Raw genomic sequence first — 15,522 nt, 5'->3', positions numbered from 1 at the left:
AATCCCTCATCCTCTTCCTCTATCACCTACCCAGACTGTGATGAAGACAGGGCTCCCGTCCATGTAAGGAAGACCCCTGGTCGTCTATCTGGCACTTGCTACCTCTAGGATTCCTTGCCTACCCATGAAATGCATCAATAGGTTTCTTCTCTAATAAGCTCTAAATCATACTGTGGCTCTAGCAAGATGAATTAAATCAAAATAGAGTTTCAAAAAACAAAACAAAATACTGTGAAATGTTTATTTTTGCTTGCTGTTTTAAGCATGATTAGGTGCATTTGGTAAGAGGTGAGCATGCTGTTTCAGTATTTGCTTTTTATAATTCAGTTAGGATAATGAGCATATAAGACAGTATCATTAACTCAAGGATGTAGCTAGAGATTGAGATGTGATACCCTGTAGGCTCTACTGGCCTGCAAAGGCATTCAGAGGATCATCAAATATGTTGGCAACCTTCTGTTCAGATCTTGGTTCAGGTGCTGCCTGTGAAGATCGGCTTTTTGGTTTCGTTGTCTTAGCTTGGACACCAGAGGAAAAGATATCATCTTCAAAAAGAAAAAAAGAAAAAGTTGCTGAATAGGCACACATGCACACACACGAAAAAGGCTTTTAGACACATCTACACTAACCACCGAAGTCTCAAGTCTGGTAACAAGTATGGGATACCAAAAAACACCAAGATAGAGCCAAGCCTCTTAGACTCTGGTACTGGTTCTGCTACTAATTAAATTTTATGATCGCATACAAGTCTTATGTTCTCTCTGAACACTATTTTATCAGCTATGAAGGTATGTGCACACACAAGAGAGGAAAAAGGGCAGGATAACTGCATCTCCAAAGCAGTCCCTGACTTTACTATCTATGACTTTATACTTATTTCTACATTCTTTTCCCATGGCAGTGGTCCCCAACCTTTTTGGCACCAGGGACCTGTGCTCCTATGAGAATCTAATGCCTGATAATCTGAGGTGGAGCTAAGGCAGTGATGCTAGCGCCTGGGAGTGTCCGCAAATGAAACTTCCCTCGCCTGCCCACCGCTCACCTCCTGCTGTGCAGCCCGGCTTCTAACAGGCCACAGACCAGTAGTAGTTCACGGCCCGGGAGTTGGGGACCGCCAACCCATGAATTTTAAAAGGAATTTTAAAAGGAAAGGGCAATAAAAATAAGCAAAGGGAAAGAGAACACAAGAGTCACTCTTTTTCAGAATAAGTGCATCTATTTGAGGAATTTCAATGCTAAGAATGTTAAGTCTTTAATACTAATGTTTAGCGTTTCACTGACTCTAGTGTTCTATGACTTATCTTACTAATTTTTACTAACCAGTAATGTTACTGCTAGGATTCCTTCCAACAGACATTTTAGCATGTGTAAATAGGGATATGTACACCCAAATGGTAAAGACTATGGCATCATTTGTAATAGAGAAAACTTAGAAACAATCTAGATCATCCTCAATAGGCAAATGGCTGAATACAAAGCAATACTACACAACCACAAAAAACAAGGAAGCAGATCTCTACTAACATGGGAAGACATTAAGTGACTAAAAGGAACAATAGAATAGGTAAAGTATATTCTTATTTTGGAAAAAAAAATATATAAAAACCAAACTCTCCATAACAGTTACCTCTAGAGTTTGCTTTTTTACTTTTTACATTTTCTAAATAGTATTAATATATTACAACAGGCATATATAACTTTTTTGTTATAAAACAAAGTCTCTTCTGCACCCGATGGGGTAGAAAGCAATTGAAGACAGAGCACATGGCTTGCTTAGAGAAAGACCCAAAGTGGCATTACGACACCAGTTTTCTTTCTCCCAGTTAACTCTATGTAATAGACCTAAGAGACAGAGGGGAGGCTGTATAAAGTGTATATCTGACCTCAGCCCCAATCTCATCCACCAATACACAACACAGGACATTTCAGAAACCCTAATTTAGGGTTTTGGGGCAATTGGCTTGCCCATTAATAAATAGATGTAATACCAGGGAGTGAAAATTGGCATGTTTACAAACACAGAAGATCTCGGTGAGATGTGAAGTCTGAGTTATAACCTGCTTTCTTATACTGCCCTGTTCTCCTCCTGAACTGTCCTTCCATTCTCTGAACACTCTCAACTAAATGCTCACTCTCAACTAAAACTCTGACTTACCCAACTGCATCATGCCCGAGATAACCACTTTAGCCTACTTTCGCATGTGTGGTAGTTTCTGATCCTCCTATAGTAACATCAATGTTCAGGTTTGTCACAGATAATTGGCAGGGGACATACCAAAATGAAAGTTAAATTATACTTAAAAGTTAAATTCAGGGCTACTTCAAATCCTTTATAGCCATCCTACCAAAAAGATTTTTCACCAAAATGACTAGTTCATTTATTTACCCATCCTCAGCCTAACACAGGATTACATAGCAAGCCAAAGAAAACCCACTGGGGAACATTTTCCAGGAAAGAGCCAAGATAAAGGTAGCAGGAGAAATATCAACTCATTAAATGGTAATGACTCTCTATGTCATGTGTAGAAAACCAGACTTACCCATATCATCATCAAATATAGACTTAGCTTCCACTTTCTTTTTGGACTTTTCTTTTGGTTTTATGGTTAAGTCGGCAAAGATATCAATGTTATCATCAAACAAGTTGGGATCAAATGTTCTTTCCTTCTCTCTTGTTTTTCGTGAGGGTTTAATTGCTTCTGTAGCAAATATATCATCCTTGTTAAGGCAAAAAAAAAAAAAACCCAGCAAAACTACTATTAGAACAAAAACTTTTTTTATACTAAAAACACTTATTTCAACAAGTTGTAAAAATGCAAACGGCCACAGTGTTCTGGAACAGCCACGTGACTTACCCCCGCTGCCAAATCTCTGCCTATCCCAGTCTCTCTCATTCTTCTAGTTCCAGCTCAAATGCTAATTCTATATAGAGGCCTCTTCTACCGGACCTCCCAGAAGGACCACCTCCCATTCCTGCTCATCACTCTGCCTCACTGCCCTGGGTTGTTTTCTTTATAGTAATTAACATTATCTGAAAACATATTTATCTGTTGCCCTGTCTGTATTCAGTTCTCCTCCCTGAGAGTGGTGGAGAGCAGAGCAATGGTTTTAGTTCATCTTCTGTCTCCAATACCCAGATGTTCAAAACGCACCTGCCCAGAGGGTGCTACTGAAGGCCTTAACATCTGTGCTCAGTCATCAGCTAGGGCCTGTTTCCCCAAGAACTAGAGGTTAAACACGCAAGCTGTACCAATACTGCTTTATATATATCACAGAGTGACCTGCCAGAGCAGCTGACTAAAGCAACATTCTCATAAAAATCCCCAAAATCAAAACCTGTGTCAATGGTTATGTCCAGCCAGGAACAACCATCTACTATGAAACAAAACACAAAACTACTTCTGGTTAAGTTTCAGAGTTATTAGTAATGGAACCTAATTATAATTACTAAGCAAGTAGATATCAGGCAGCAACAAGATAAGCTTAATGAAATCTATGGCTCAAATAAGCCAACTGGCATTTTCCTTAACATTGAACCAGGAACAAAAACATATTGTTATATCCTATTACCTCAAAAATATCTTGTGCGTTTGAGATGACATCTTGCTGACTGTTGGGTTTTGACTCATTCTTGCCTTTCTGATCTGGAAAGAGATCGTCCTCATCTTCCAGGAGAGGGAAGGGATTTTTCTTTGCTGGTTTTGGTTTAACAGACTGGAAGAGATCATCATCACTACCTGTCTCACCTAGAACAGGAAACATGGAGCTCTTTTCCTTACCTCCCCCTAGCAGGTTGGCTGGTCCCTCTGCTGCCTTTCCCATGGCTTTTCTGATCTCCATAGACTGAGATCCAGTACCTTTGGAAAAGGTATCTTCAGAATCAAAAAGGTCATCCTCAAGAGACTGACCCAGAGATTTCCCAGAGGAGCTTCTGTCTACTCGCAGCACCAGACCACCTGTCCAAGTTGAAGTGGCAGCTGCCACCATCTCCTCAGAGTTATCTTTTCCACCAGCTGCCCTGGGCTGTGGCTGATGGCCATCTGGTGAAATGGCACCATGTGCCAATTGTGCAACGGATCTTCTGGGCACACTCATGTCTGCACTCTCACTGGACTCCTGTGCAGCCAATCGCCGAGCTGCACGGGTCTGCGGTCTGCGCTTCCCTCTCACTTTGACCCGGCTCTGCAATGGCAAAAGACCATGGGTTGACCCGATTAAAAAAAAAAGTGTCCAAAGCTAGCGTAATAATCAGCAACTCAAAAGTTTTGTAAGGTTATCTGATCTACCTCAATCAAGAGATCATCTAAGACACAAAGGAGGTTATTTTTTAAAGATTTTTTAAAAAAAGTTTAATAGCTCCTAGTACTCCGAAACAAAGTCATTCCTAAGCCTTTACTGTTCTCCATTTTTCAGTCTTTTGAGGGCATTTTCTGCTCAATTTCATACAAAAGGCTTCATCCGCCACTAGAATCCTGCAAAGTAGGCATGTTGGTGCTCAGTGTCCCAAAACCCTCCCTGGCCCCTACTCTGCTCTAATTTAAATATGGATATATTTCAAAGCAAGAATCAGAGGGAATTCTGGTACTAGGGGCTAGCCTAAAATCAGGCTCCAGGAGCGGGAGATATCAGACAATAAAGAGAGAGAGGTAATCTAAGGTGTTCTTTTCTTCAAGTCTTTTCTTCAATGAACAGTAAATTCGAATGGCAAATATTTTACATAAAATTGTGGCTTAGAAATCAGAACTTTTAATATAACCTCAAAATATGAGTTACTTATTGAAAAAATGCAGTATTCATGATATTTTCCAAAATATACAATCAAATAGTTTTGAGAAGGAACAAGCTACTTTGGGAAAAGTACTTGACTGTAATTACCTATTTCAAAGAAACTTCACATATAATTTAAAAAAGTAGCCAATTTAAACTCAACCAAAAATAGATAAATAAATATATATAATAAAAAGAAGGATGTTTTATATTTCACAAGGAAAACAGGTTTGAAAACACTTGAAATGAATGTATCAGTCAGGGTTATCCTATCTACTGTCTCTTACTCAGAGATCAGCTAAGGCTTTCTGGAGAAGGAAGACTGGATAGGAAAAAGAAAACCAACAAAAATAAAAGCAAAACCTCACAGAGTTCACAGTCCATCTGGCATAAACTGTGGAATAGTGTGGTGGGACAAGACTAGCCAGGGATCTGAGCAGGGAACCCAGGATAAGAGGGCAGTAGGGGAAATGTCACAGAAACAGTGAGGTCTGAGCAGAGCTGTCAATGAGGAAGGGCATTTCTGACAGAGGAAGCAGCACCAGCTGATGGCTGCAGCTGGCCCAGGCATGAGATCAAAGAATGGTGTCCAGTGTGACCAGAGTTTAGGTATACAGTGTGGGGTGACTGGTGGGGAAGCTGGAAGCTTTAGTTAGCACAGATTATAAAAGGCTTTAATACCAAACTAAGGAACTCAAATGTCCTCCTTTGAGCAGTGAGGAGCCAACAGAGGAGGGAGGGACACAATCTGCTCTGTGTTTAGAAGACCTCCAGGTGGCAGTGGAATTTCACTGTGGCTACTGAGAAGAATGTAAATGTAACAAATATAGGGAGTGAAAAAGTGGACACAGAATTAAGGAGATGGAAGGAGGGCAAGGAGGCTGAAGGAAGGATGAGGTGCCTCCTTCAAATGGGAAGTCAATCTATCGTGTGTAACTGATAGACTAGGAAGAAATATACAAATTGTTCTGGTTTAAAAAAAAAAAGGCAAGCAAGCAAGCAAGCAAAGGTGGCTTCATCACCTTGTTTGCACTGTGTAAGGTGTCGGCCTGAGCTGGAAGATCAAAACTCACGCCAGCCTCCACACTCCCAGGAAGAGTGGGCATACTTTCCAGACTGTGGATTCTCTCGGGTTCAGATGAAGGAAAAGCCAATTCTGGCAAAACAGGATTCATTCCAGAGATCTGAGGAGCCACTGCAGGCAGCAAGGCTGCTGGGTTAATCGCTAAATTTGCCTAAAGAAGAAAAATAAAACTTATTCTATATATTTTCTTAAACACAGCAGTCTATTATTATTACTGTGACACATGGCGAGACTCACTGTACAGAATGTCTAATATTAGAGGAGAAAGAGAAATGCAGGGAAGTCTTCTCATCCAGTCTTAGAATTAAAACAGACTTATACGCGTATGTCCACCACTGGGATCAAAGATGTTACAGACATAGCACACAAGAAGCAACAACTACAGGGTGGGGAAAAGATGAGAAAATGCCTGGCAGCAGCAGACAAAAGTACAAATCCAAAAAAGTGTATAGATGCCACAAGGCAGGCAATGAAGATTCCAGACATGTTATATAATTACTTGTATTTTCCAGATCCGGGGGGATGGCTCTTTGGTTTTAAATTGAGCGAAACCTGGTGAGTCCTGTGTGAAATTACATTCAGTTAAAAATCCATTGAGGTAATAGAAAGAAAAGTGTCTCTTGGATTATACTTAGGCTTATAAATAAATCTGTGATGGAGCTAAGCTGTTGCTTTCTGTAATTTTCTAATGAGAAAGGCATTCGAATCTCTCCTAGGGCCTTAAAACATGTCCCTTATGCCTCCTCGTCCATTGTATAAGTGGAAGGCTGGCAAACTGTACATGGAGTAGGAGATAGAAATCATAAATAAGATTCATGAGAATCGCAGTGTTGCCAGAGCACCAAAACCTGACCAGTTGGCAAAACTGCCATGCTGGTTATCCCACACAGCAAATGTTATTCACCCACAGACTAATGCACTAGTTCTAGAAGCAAAAGCAGCTGAGACTTGGGACAAGTCACTGGAGATATACAAGTTTTACTGCCTATTTCACAACTTAGAGTTCACTGAGGCCTCTGCGAGACATCCAGGAACAACTGCGAGCCAGAATGAGAACTCACTCTCCAGTTCTGGCCTCTTCTCAGGAGTGACTCCACAGAGAAGACTGCTGAGGACAGAGACCTAACAGCAATGATTTAAGAAGAGGTAACATGGAGGGGGAACCAAAAATTCGATGCAATTCATATTTAAATTCAAATGTAATACTCCTCCAAGGTAACCCAAAAGGAAAAATGGGAGTTCTAGTGGGAAGAAGATTCTTCTCTCTACCTTAACTCTATCTTGGGATCGAATTTCAAAGTACTCACCACAAAATAATGAAAAGTAGAGATTCATGGAACTGGAATATGAACTGAGAAAGAGAGATGAGTGGGGGTAATAAAAAGTAAAGTAAAGAAAAAGAGGTAGTCCTAGGTGCTGTTTCCTTCTTAATTAAAAGAACTCTGAATAACCTTGGGTCTACATGATGGAGTTAATTTGCACTGGGACGCAAACAAGAACTCAGTCCTTAAAGGGATCAATCTAACCTGAGGGGTTTCCGGTTTCCATATGCTTTTTTCTTTGATACCTTGAGTGAATTCAGGATGTTTCTGGTTCTTGAAAGAGGAAACAGAATGGTCTTTTTTTACTACCCTCTTCTTTTCTGGTATCTTCAAGAGAAAGAGAATACCAGAAGAAGTCTGTCAAGTATCTCAGACATTTTAAAGAGAAGTCATAATGCAAAAAAAAAAAAAAAAGTTCTGGGTTCTGAGTTCATTCCTCAAACAATAGTTGAACTAACTCAAAAGCAACATTTCAGAAATAGCATTTTAAAGACTAAACTTCTCTGGAGTCTTCTCTATGATAAAAAGAAAATAGAGAATACTTATAAAACCTACTGGGGCTGGGGTAGGGGAACACACATACAGGCTAACATTCAGATTTAAAGCTTTGCACCTGAAAAGCATGAATATTTAGTCACCGTATTATATGCACTGGTCTTTAATAAACGACTCAAAAAAATCAAACGAATCTGTAATAAAAGAATCTAAGTTAGTTAATGTTTTAATGTTAGTTAGAGTATATGAGATTAGGACATGAATGCCCTTATCAGCACATTATTTGCCATTCATTTACTATTAAGCACCACAATTCTCTGAGTATTTTCTTTAATGGTATAACTGGACATCAATTTCCATTCCCAGAAGCCTTCCCACATATCCCAGTACTGAGAACAAAAGGCTGGTACCAAAGGCTGGGACTTGGCAGAGCTGAAAAGGTCATCATCTTCATCATCCCCAAATAGGCTCCCAACACTTGGCTCTAATGACTAGAACAGACAAAACTCAAATTCAATATCCAAAACAAAAACAACTTACAAAGAGAGCTAGGTGAGTTGCTGAGAAAATATCTAGTACAACAATAAAGCTATGATGTGGAGTACCATTTGGAACTGACCCTGGTTTTTTTGGTGCCAGAGAAAAGGTCAACATCTGGGTCATTGTCCTTCTGGAGCTTGTGACTAAAAAGGAGCTCTTCATCCTGAAAGACACCTGTGCTCTTGGGGCGGGCATCAGGATTGGGGCTCTGGAAAAAAAGAGAAGTTCATGTGTATTTAGACTTCAAATGATTTATCACAAGGAAATCACATACAGCTACAGAGATGGAACAACAAAGATGTTCCCTGTGGTTCTGCTTATAATAGCTAAAAGTTGTACAAAGCCTAAGTGCCAATCAAAAAGGGAATGACACACTATGGAATACTAGGCAGCTACCAAAAATAGGGGAAATATATATAAATATGGATAACACATACCTAATCTGGAACGATATCTTTTAACCTTTCTACAGTGTCTGAACTTTTTACTTAATCCTTTAGTTCCATAATGAGAAACATTTTAGGGGTGAAAACACACAGTTAAACGAGTTCTCTTCATCTCATTCCCAAAGAGAAGAAGAGATAGCAACTGACTTAATACTAGAAACGACAGAGTGGCATGCATCCTTAACCTGTCAGCATCTTAGGCCAAAGACCTGGCACAGGTGTGACCAATCCACTTTTCCCTATGTCCATCGGCCTTCTATCCCACTACCTTCAGATTCCAAATGAGTTCTTATTTGCTAAGATATCTGAGATTTGAAAGTCATTATTTACAGTATTTGGTTTGTCACTATAATGCCCCCAGACTTAACATTCTAAAATTCTCCCCTATTTCTTTAGTATCACAATCACAGATTAAAATAAACAAACAAACAAACAAAAAACACACTTCTGACAAGATGGGTCACATTAAAAGTAAACTAATAGTTAATTATTAGTTATACATAAAAACCAGTATAACATAGCAAGTAAGCTTAAAAGTTCCATAACTGTGAAAATTGCAGTAAAATAATCGTAACAAAACAAAAACTAGAGAACAGAAGCGACTGGAAGAAAATATAACAAAAGTGATGGTGAGGATACAAAGAAACTGAAACCCTCAGTTCTATAGCAACCAACAAGAGAGAACTGATACCATGAAATGAAATCTTTTTATCCTTCTAAAGACTTGAGCCTTTATTGCTTTTGCTCACCTTTCCTACTTCTTTCTTTGGAGCCTGGGTGCTGTTTTGATCTTCTGTTTTATCTTCTTCCTCATCAAATAAGCTCAGAACAGTTTTGGTTCTACTTTTGGTTCCTTTGTCCATGGGGGATGATGAAGAAAATAAATCAGAATGCTTGATTACTTCCTGAGTAGATACAGTCAAAGCTCCTTCCTGAAAAATGGAAATATTAAAGAAAAAAATAAGTAACATCTGAAAATACAAATTCTATCGTGGGGCCTACCAAGCTTCTCATTAATCTGGTAACTGTCACATTTGCAGGGTTCAGGACACTACGGTTCATCACATCTACTCCCAGGTAACAAAATATTGAGACCAATCCTTGATTGGCTGCTCCAACGGAGAGTCTTATGTAGATAATTCATAGCCAAAGATAAGTTTTCCAATCAGTTTAAAGACATGGGTCCCTCTTTCCTACCAAGAGATATATGTCAGTTATAACACTGATCTACATAGGTTGTTCAAGAGCTATAAGTAACTTCTAAGTCACAGAGATAACACAAATACCAATCATTGAGAGTGCATCATATATTTCCTAATAGTTAACTAATACGCAAATCCCAAGGAGAAACTTAATTGATAAAATTAGACACTTAAATTGTAGAAGGTTTACATCGTAAGCAATTGGAATAATCTCTAAAATAATCCTAAAATGTAGCATTTATTCACTCAATAGGTACCACATTTCAGGTAAGATACCATTGATTGTAAGAATCAATATTACTATATGAACTACCAAGGAAGAAAAAACAGCTCCCAATTAAACATGCCATTGATTGTGAGGTGCATCCTAATTTCAGAGTGGTTAAACTGTGAAAAAAATGCTTTGAAGAAATATGTAATTTTAAAAGTGACTACTATGTACAAGGTAATAACATTAAGTACTATAAATATAGTGGTGGGCAAATCAAACCTGGCCCCAATCCTCAAGGAGTGTATATTATACTCAAGCAAGAGAGACAGCAGTACTACCAGCAGTTCAAGTGTGGAGTTCAAGTGTGGAATGAGCTGTGACCACAGAAACTCAGGGGCTACAAGAACACAGAAAAAGTCCACGTCAAAACTAAAAGAAGAGAATGTTATACAGTGTCTCAGGTACAAATAAAATAAATTTGTGTATCACGGCAGCCCCAAGGAAACTGAACAGAAAAAATATATGCAATGTTCCTCATGAGGCCCTAGAAGACAGATTAAACCTAAGCAGCTAAACATACAGAGTCCAAGAAAGAAAAAAAGAAAAGTTATACAGAGACTGATAGCAGTAGCTGATTTCCAGATGTAGCCAGCAGCCTTATACATAGGTCTCCTGTAGGAAATGACAAACCATTCAGGAAAAGAATGCTAATATTTTAGAAGACATATTGCACTTTAATTCACAGCCAACATCAACTAAATGTAAAAGAATAGTAAACTAAAATCTTCTTAAGACTGTTATTTTAATTCAAGTACAGGTGAGGACTAGAAGAGAACCAGGGATAACAAAAACGTTAAACAGAACAAGTCAGAAAGAGAAGACATGCAGACAGAAAACCAAAATGAAAAATAAGATGGGGAAAAACAGCTTGGAGAAAGGCAAAATGGACATCAATACAAAACGACAGTAATAATGTAAAATAGGAAACATGCACATCGCTGTGTGTACACATATGCTTAGAAAAGAGACTGAAAGGCAAGAGCAATGTTGAAGGTGTCCCTGAATTGTGCGATCAGAGATTTTCTTCTTTATACTTTTCAGTTTTTCAAAATTTTCAGTGTCATTTATTCTTTTTATTTTTTTTCTGCTTTTACTTTTCTTAGCATTTATTTGATGCTGAATTTACTCCCGGGCCATAAGTTTTTGCTTCTTCAGTTTCTTCTTTGTCTTCTGTGCAACCTTCTCTCCTGGTTTAGGAACCGTATGATCTTTTTTAGTAAGGATCATCTCAATGTGGCAGGGAGAGCTTATGTATCCATCTGCCCATGAGCTCTGTAGGATCTGTCCAATATCTTGGAAGCTTGGTTCACCTGGATGTGCTCAATGACCAGAGAATCTACATCTAAACCCTTAAGTTCAACATTACTCTCTGCATTTTTAAGCATGTGGAACAAAAATTCAGCACTCTTTTCAGGCCATCAATCCTGCATCTGGCCCCACTGTATGGCCTGGGCACACGCCCCATCCCCCACCCAACCCCCCCCGAACTCCACCACTGTAATGACAGAATGGCACAAATTGCTTCTGTAAAGTGACATCTTTCAGATACTTGGTGGCTTTTTGGATATGCATACCTTAATGGCCTGGGCAGTTTCACAAATGTTCTCAAAGTGTGTTCTTAAAGTGAACACGAAAATCTGAACCTTTTAATTTACATAATTTTGTGGGGTTTTCTGGGTCAAGTGAATAGCAAACCATTTTCAGAGGTTACCTCAGGCTGCTTATAGAAAGAGGACAATTTATTTTCTGTAGTAGAAAAATGTTAAGGGTGTGTGCATATGTGTGCACGTGTGGATTTTACAAAAACATATCAGAATATATGAGAGATAAACATGTCAGAATATACAAAAAAAGTCTACCTTTTCCAACTCCTCAACCACATGAGTTCTCCCAATTTCTGCAGATTCTTTGGCACTCTCAACCTTCTTGTCCACAGGTTTCACTCCAAATTGTGCCTCCTCTTCTTCATCGCTGAATAGCAAAGGTGGTACCTCAGGGACAGTCTCTTTTTTCTACCAAAAGATGAGTAAATGACATCCTCATGAAAAATAATATCGACAGAATCACTTTAAAATGGAGTCAGAGCTGCCATCCCAGAGGAACTGCCTTGCTTGTCTTAATCTTCAAATCTTTGGAATGTTAAAACTGGGCAAAATAACCTTTGCCTGCTTCTCCCTGTCTGTTGAAGCAAATCCTCATCTTTCAAGGCCCAGCTCAGATGTCACCCAGGAAGGTTTTTCTGTTCTCTTCTGTAAGTACCAGTTATCTCATTGATAAGAATATTATTTATATCCCTACCTAGCCCTTATTGTTTTCATAATTTATATTAATAACTATCACACATCAGTTTGTCCATTTAACTGAAAGGTCATATAGAATATTTCCACAGCTAGTCACTGTGTTTTACAATAAGTAGGAGCTTCAACAAGATTACGAGCACTTTGCCCTATCTCTCATCTGTCCCTTACCCGGAAGGCAGGGATTTCAGAGATTAGGAAACTGGGGTTATGTGATTGCTTAGAGTTATAGACACTCTTGGGGCAAGTGACATCAAAAATTTTGAGAAAAAAACTATAACTCTATCATATTAATAGACTAGATGATATGAGGAAGTAAGCTGTGAAGTAGTATCTAAATTAAGTTAGGAAGACAGATTTGGAAACTAAGAACATTATTATGATAGAAAAAATATGAAATAAGAAGAATAAGGTAAGGAGATTTTTACTTGTTAGGAAGAGGTCCTTAAAATGCATATTCATTTGCACTTGAAATAAAAGATTGTAAACCCACAAGAGTTTGAGAAGAGATAAGGCTAAACTGCAATGATTAAAGAAAAAAATTTTTGTGGAATATGGACTCACTGAAAACTACATATAAATTTTGATGCAAATTGATGAAGGTAAAAAATGAGACTTACATATGGTGAAACATATTCTCCTCTCATATAACTATGGGCCTTAAACCAAGAAAATGCTACCCTAACTACTGGTTTTAAACCTTCCTAAAGATAAGCTGACTCTTCATCTTTGTCATGAAGTTAATTTTCTTGACAGATGAGTCACATTTAACTTATTCTAAAATATTCTAGGACCTGTAAACAAAAAATAACTTTTAAATACTGTTATCTAAAGGTGATTATATCTCACATAGTAAAAATCATGTGTGCAGGTTGTCCACCTACTTAAGATGTATATCTTTGACTTTTTGTCTTGTTTAACAATCATAATACTACAGGTTGAAAGACTTTTTAATTTCCAGAACCTTCAAAATTCATTAATTATTGTTCCTTTATCCAAGGTAGAAGTTATTATTTATAATTTACAAAGAAAACCCACTCATATCTCCCAACTCTTAACCATGGAGCCACCAAATGTCTTTTGGGAGGTACAAGTATGAGAGATTCAAGGAAAGGATTATGACCACCTCAAAAGCAGCAATAGGAAGCCCCAGAGCCCAAGGAAGGAAGTATGCTCCCCCAATGCTGAAAGCTTCTAGTACAAGCTGTGCAACCCCACTTAATGAGAAAGAATTCTTCAGTCATTAACTGGTATGTGCCTGGTCTGGGAAGTTTTCTTTCATAGAACAAGTCGACATTTGTATTATGTCTGAAAATATGAAGAATATTCCAGACAAGAGACATCCACCTCTTCTGGAGTATTCTAGGACAGGATGAGTCACCTAGAGCACATGGTGTATGAGGCTAGAAAAGATAAGTCCAATTTGAATGAGATTACAGGTGGCATGGCAGACTCAGCTTAGGTACTGTAACAAGGAGATGACAGAACATGTTGTCTTTAAGAAGAGAGCCAGGGTAACAGCAAGAAGAGCAGATGAAAGGAAGGAGCATTGACAGAGAGGGCAGTTAAGAAATTATTTCAACAGTCAAGGCTAAAAATGACAAGACAGTAAGAATGGGAAGAAACATTACTAAAAAACGCGCAGAAAATAGTGACAATTACTCCGTCAAAGGAGAAATAGTCCATACATGTCCTGGCACAGTTATACTGTGGAATACTACATGGTGGTGAAAAAGAGTTGAGATAGAGCTTATAAAAATGACAAATATGCTGCAGGACAAAATAAAAGATGCATAAAAATATGTGAAATGATCTTATTTAAATTTTCTTTAAAAGATGTGCAGGTACCAAGGATATGGTCACTCGTCACTGTGGTGGGAGAAGGAAGGTCTCCTCTATCAAGCCCAGTTTGGATTCTGTAGCTACTCCCACATGGAAGGAATGTCAGGGGGGGCTCATCCCTTCTTCCCTGTCTTAACATGCCAAACTGGAGTGGTCTGAGATTGGGGCTGAAGGCCCTCACAGATAGGAGGCTGTGAGTTAGCTTGATTCTTGGCCTTATAGGCTATCCCAACACAGTAAAGGAGGTCTTCATGGGGTGTAGCCTAAGAAGTTCTAAATTTCCCTTTGGGACTCTAAGCAATGGTCAGGTGGCAAGAAATACTGCTTGGCCTTTGTTTTATGTGTGCGTACTCACATATATCTGCCTAGACAATGTCTTGAGGAAGGATGAATAACAGGCCAAACACAGGATTTCAGTATGCCTAGGTTCCCTGGACAAATATCATCATAATGCTGCCTTCCTCTCGTTTCTAATGCTCCTTTTTGACATAACTTAACATCAAGATTAGCTAAATTTTTTAGCATAGGTGATTGTGGTAGTGCTGCCATGTAGATATAGTCACTGGAAGGATATTAAACCAGAGAGCAACTGAATGGCTACTTTTTTTTCTCATCACATACTTTAAAAACACTTTTTTAAAATGTGGTAAAAAACACTTAACATAAAATTTACCATTTTAACCATTTCTAAGTGTATTGTTCAATACTATTAAAAATATTCACATTGTTGTACAACCAAGCTCCAGAATTTTAGAAAAAAAAACACCCATAAAGATCCAAACATGATCTAACTGTCCCCGACCAGAAACCACCAACTCCTCTGTTCTACAGAGAATTCGAGACTCATAATCTGGCACTGGGCTGCATGACATGAAGGAACCCTTTTCTCCAGACTTTGTGAGTATGCTTCAACTGTAAAATACCAGATATCTTTCTAAAACTACACAAACGGGTTTTTTTATTAGATTCAGCTTCCAAGGTCAGGTTTTAAGAGCTAATTCAGGTCAGTATCACTATTCACGTAACATCGCCTCACGGGTATTTCCTGGACATAAGAGGTTAAGAATACCGTAGTTGCAGGAGGAGCAGATGTGGGAGGAGAGCCAAACAGAGAGCTTCCACTATCAGCATCGTCTTCAAAGAGGAGTGATGCTCTCTGGGTCTTCTTTTGGCTATACAAACGAAAGTCAAATAAAAGGCAAATGTGATTAAAAAACAAACAGTACCCTTTCTATGCCACACTTCTAGGAACCCAT

The 15,522-nt window shown here is 38.6% G+C and overlaps 1 protein-coding gene across 9 annotated transcripts in view; it reads right to left on the bottom strand.

Moving 5' to 3' along the window:
• Positions 1-227: 227 nt before the first annotated feature.
• Positions 228-15,522, bottom strand: part of WASHC2A (WASH complex subunit 2A) — a 51,833-nt gene continuing 36,538 nt past the window's right edge. For 4 of the 9 annotated variants that reach the window (XM_039872373.1, XM_039872374.1, XM_039872377.1 and 1 more), the window contains 10 exons: positions 11,987-12,139; positions 9,404-9,586; positions 8,288-8,416; positions 8,079-8,159; positions 7,378-7,500; positions 6,351-6,413; positions 5,790-6,002; positions 3,571-4,182; positions 2,541-2,718; positions 228-545 (listed from right to left, as the gene is read on the bottom strand). In XM_039872373.1, the coding sequence (XP_039728307.1) occupies positions 406-545; positions 2,541-2,718; positions 3,571-4,182; positions 5,790-6,002; positions 6,351-6,413; positions 7,378-7,500; positions 8,079-8,159; positions 8,288-8,416; positions 9,404-9,586; positions 11,987-12,139 (1,875 nt within the window). In that variant the 3' untranslated portion in view covers positions 228-405. The remainder of the gene's footprint in view (positions 546-2,540; positions 2,719-3,570; positions 4,183-5,789; positions 6,003-6,350; positions 6,414-7,377; positions 7,501-8,078; positions 8,160-8,287; positions 8,417-9,403; positions 9,587-11,986; positions 12,140-15,522) is intronic. The other 5 variants (XM_039872378.1, XM_039872380.1, XM_039872375.1 and 2 more) reach the window with 5 other exon arrangements.

This window comes from Pteropus medius, unplaced genomic scaffold (genome assembly GCF_902729225.1).
Source record: "Pteropus medius unplaced genomic scaffold, Ma_sr-lr_union100, whole genome shotgun sequence".
Taxonomy (NCBI): Eukaryota; Metazoa; Chordata; class Mammalia; order Chiroptera; family Pteropodidae; genus Pteropus; species Pteropus medius.
This window is presented reverse-complemented; position numbering and strand designations above follow the sequence as displayed.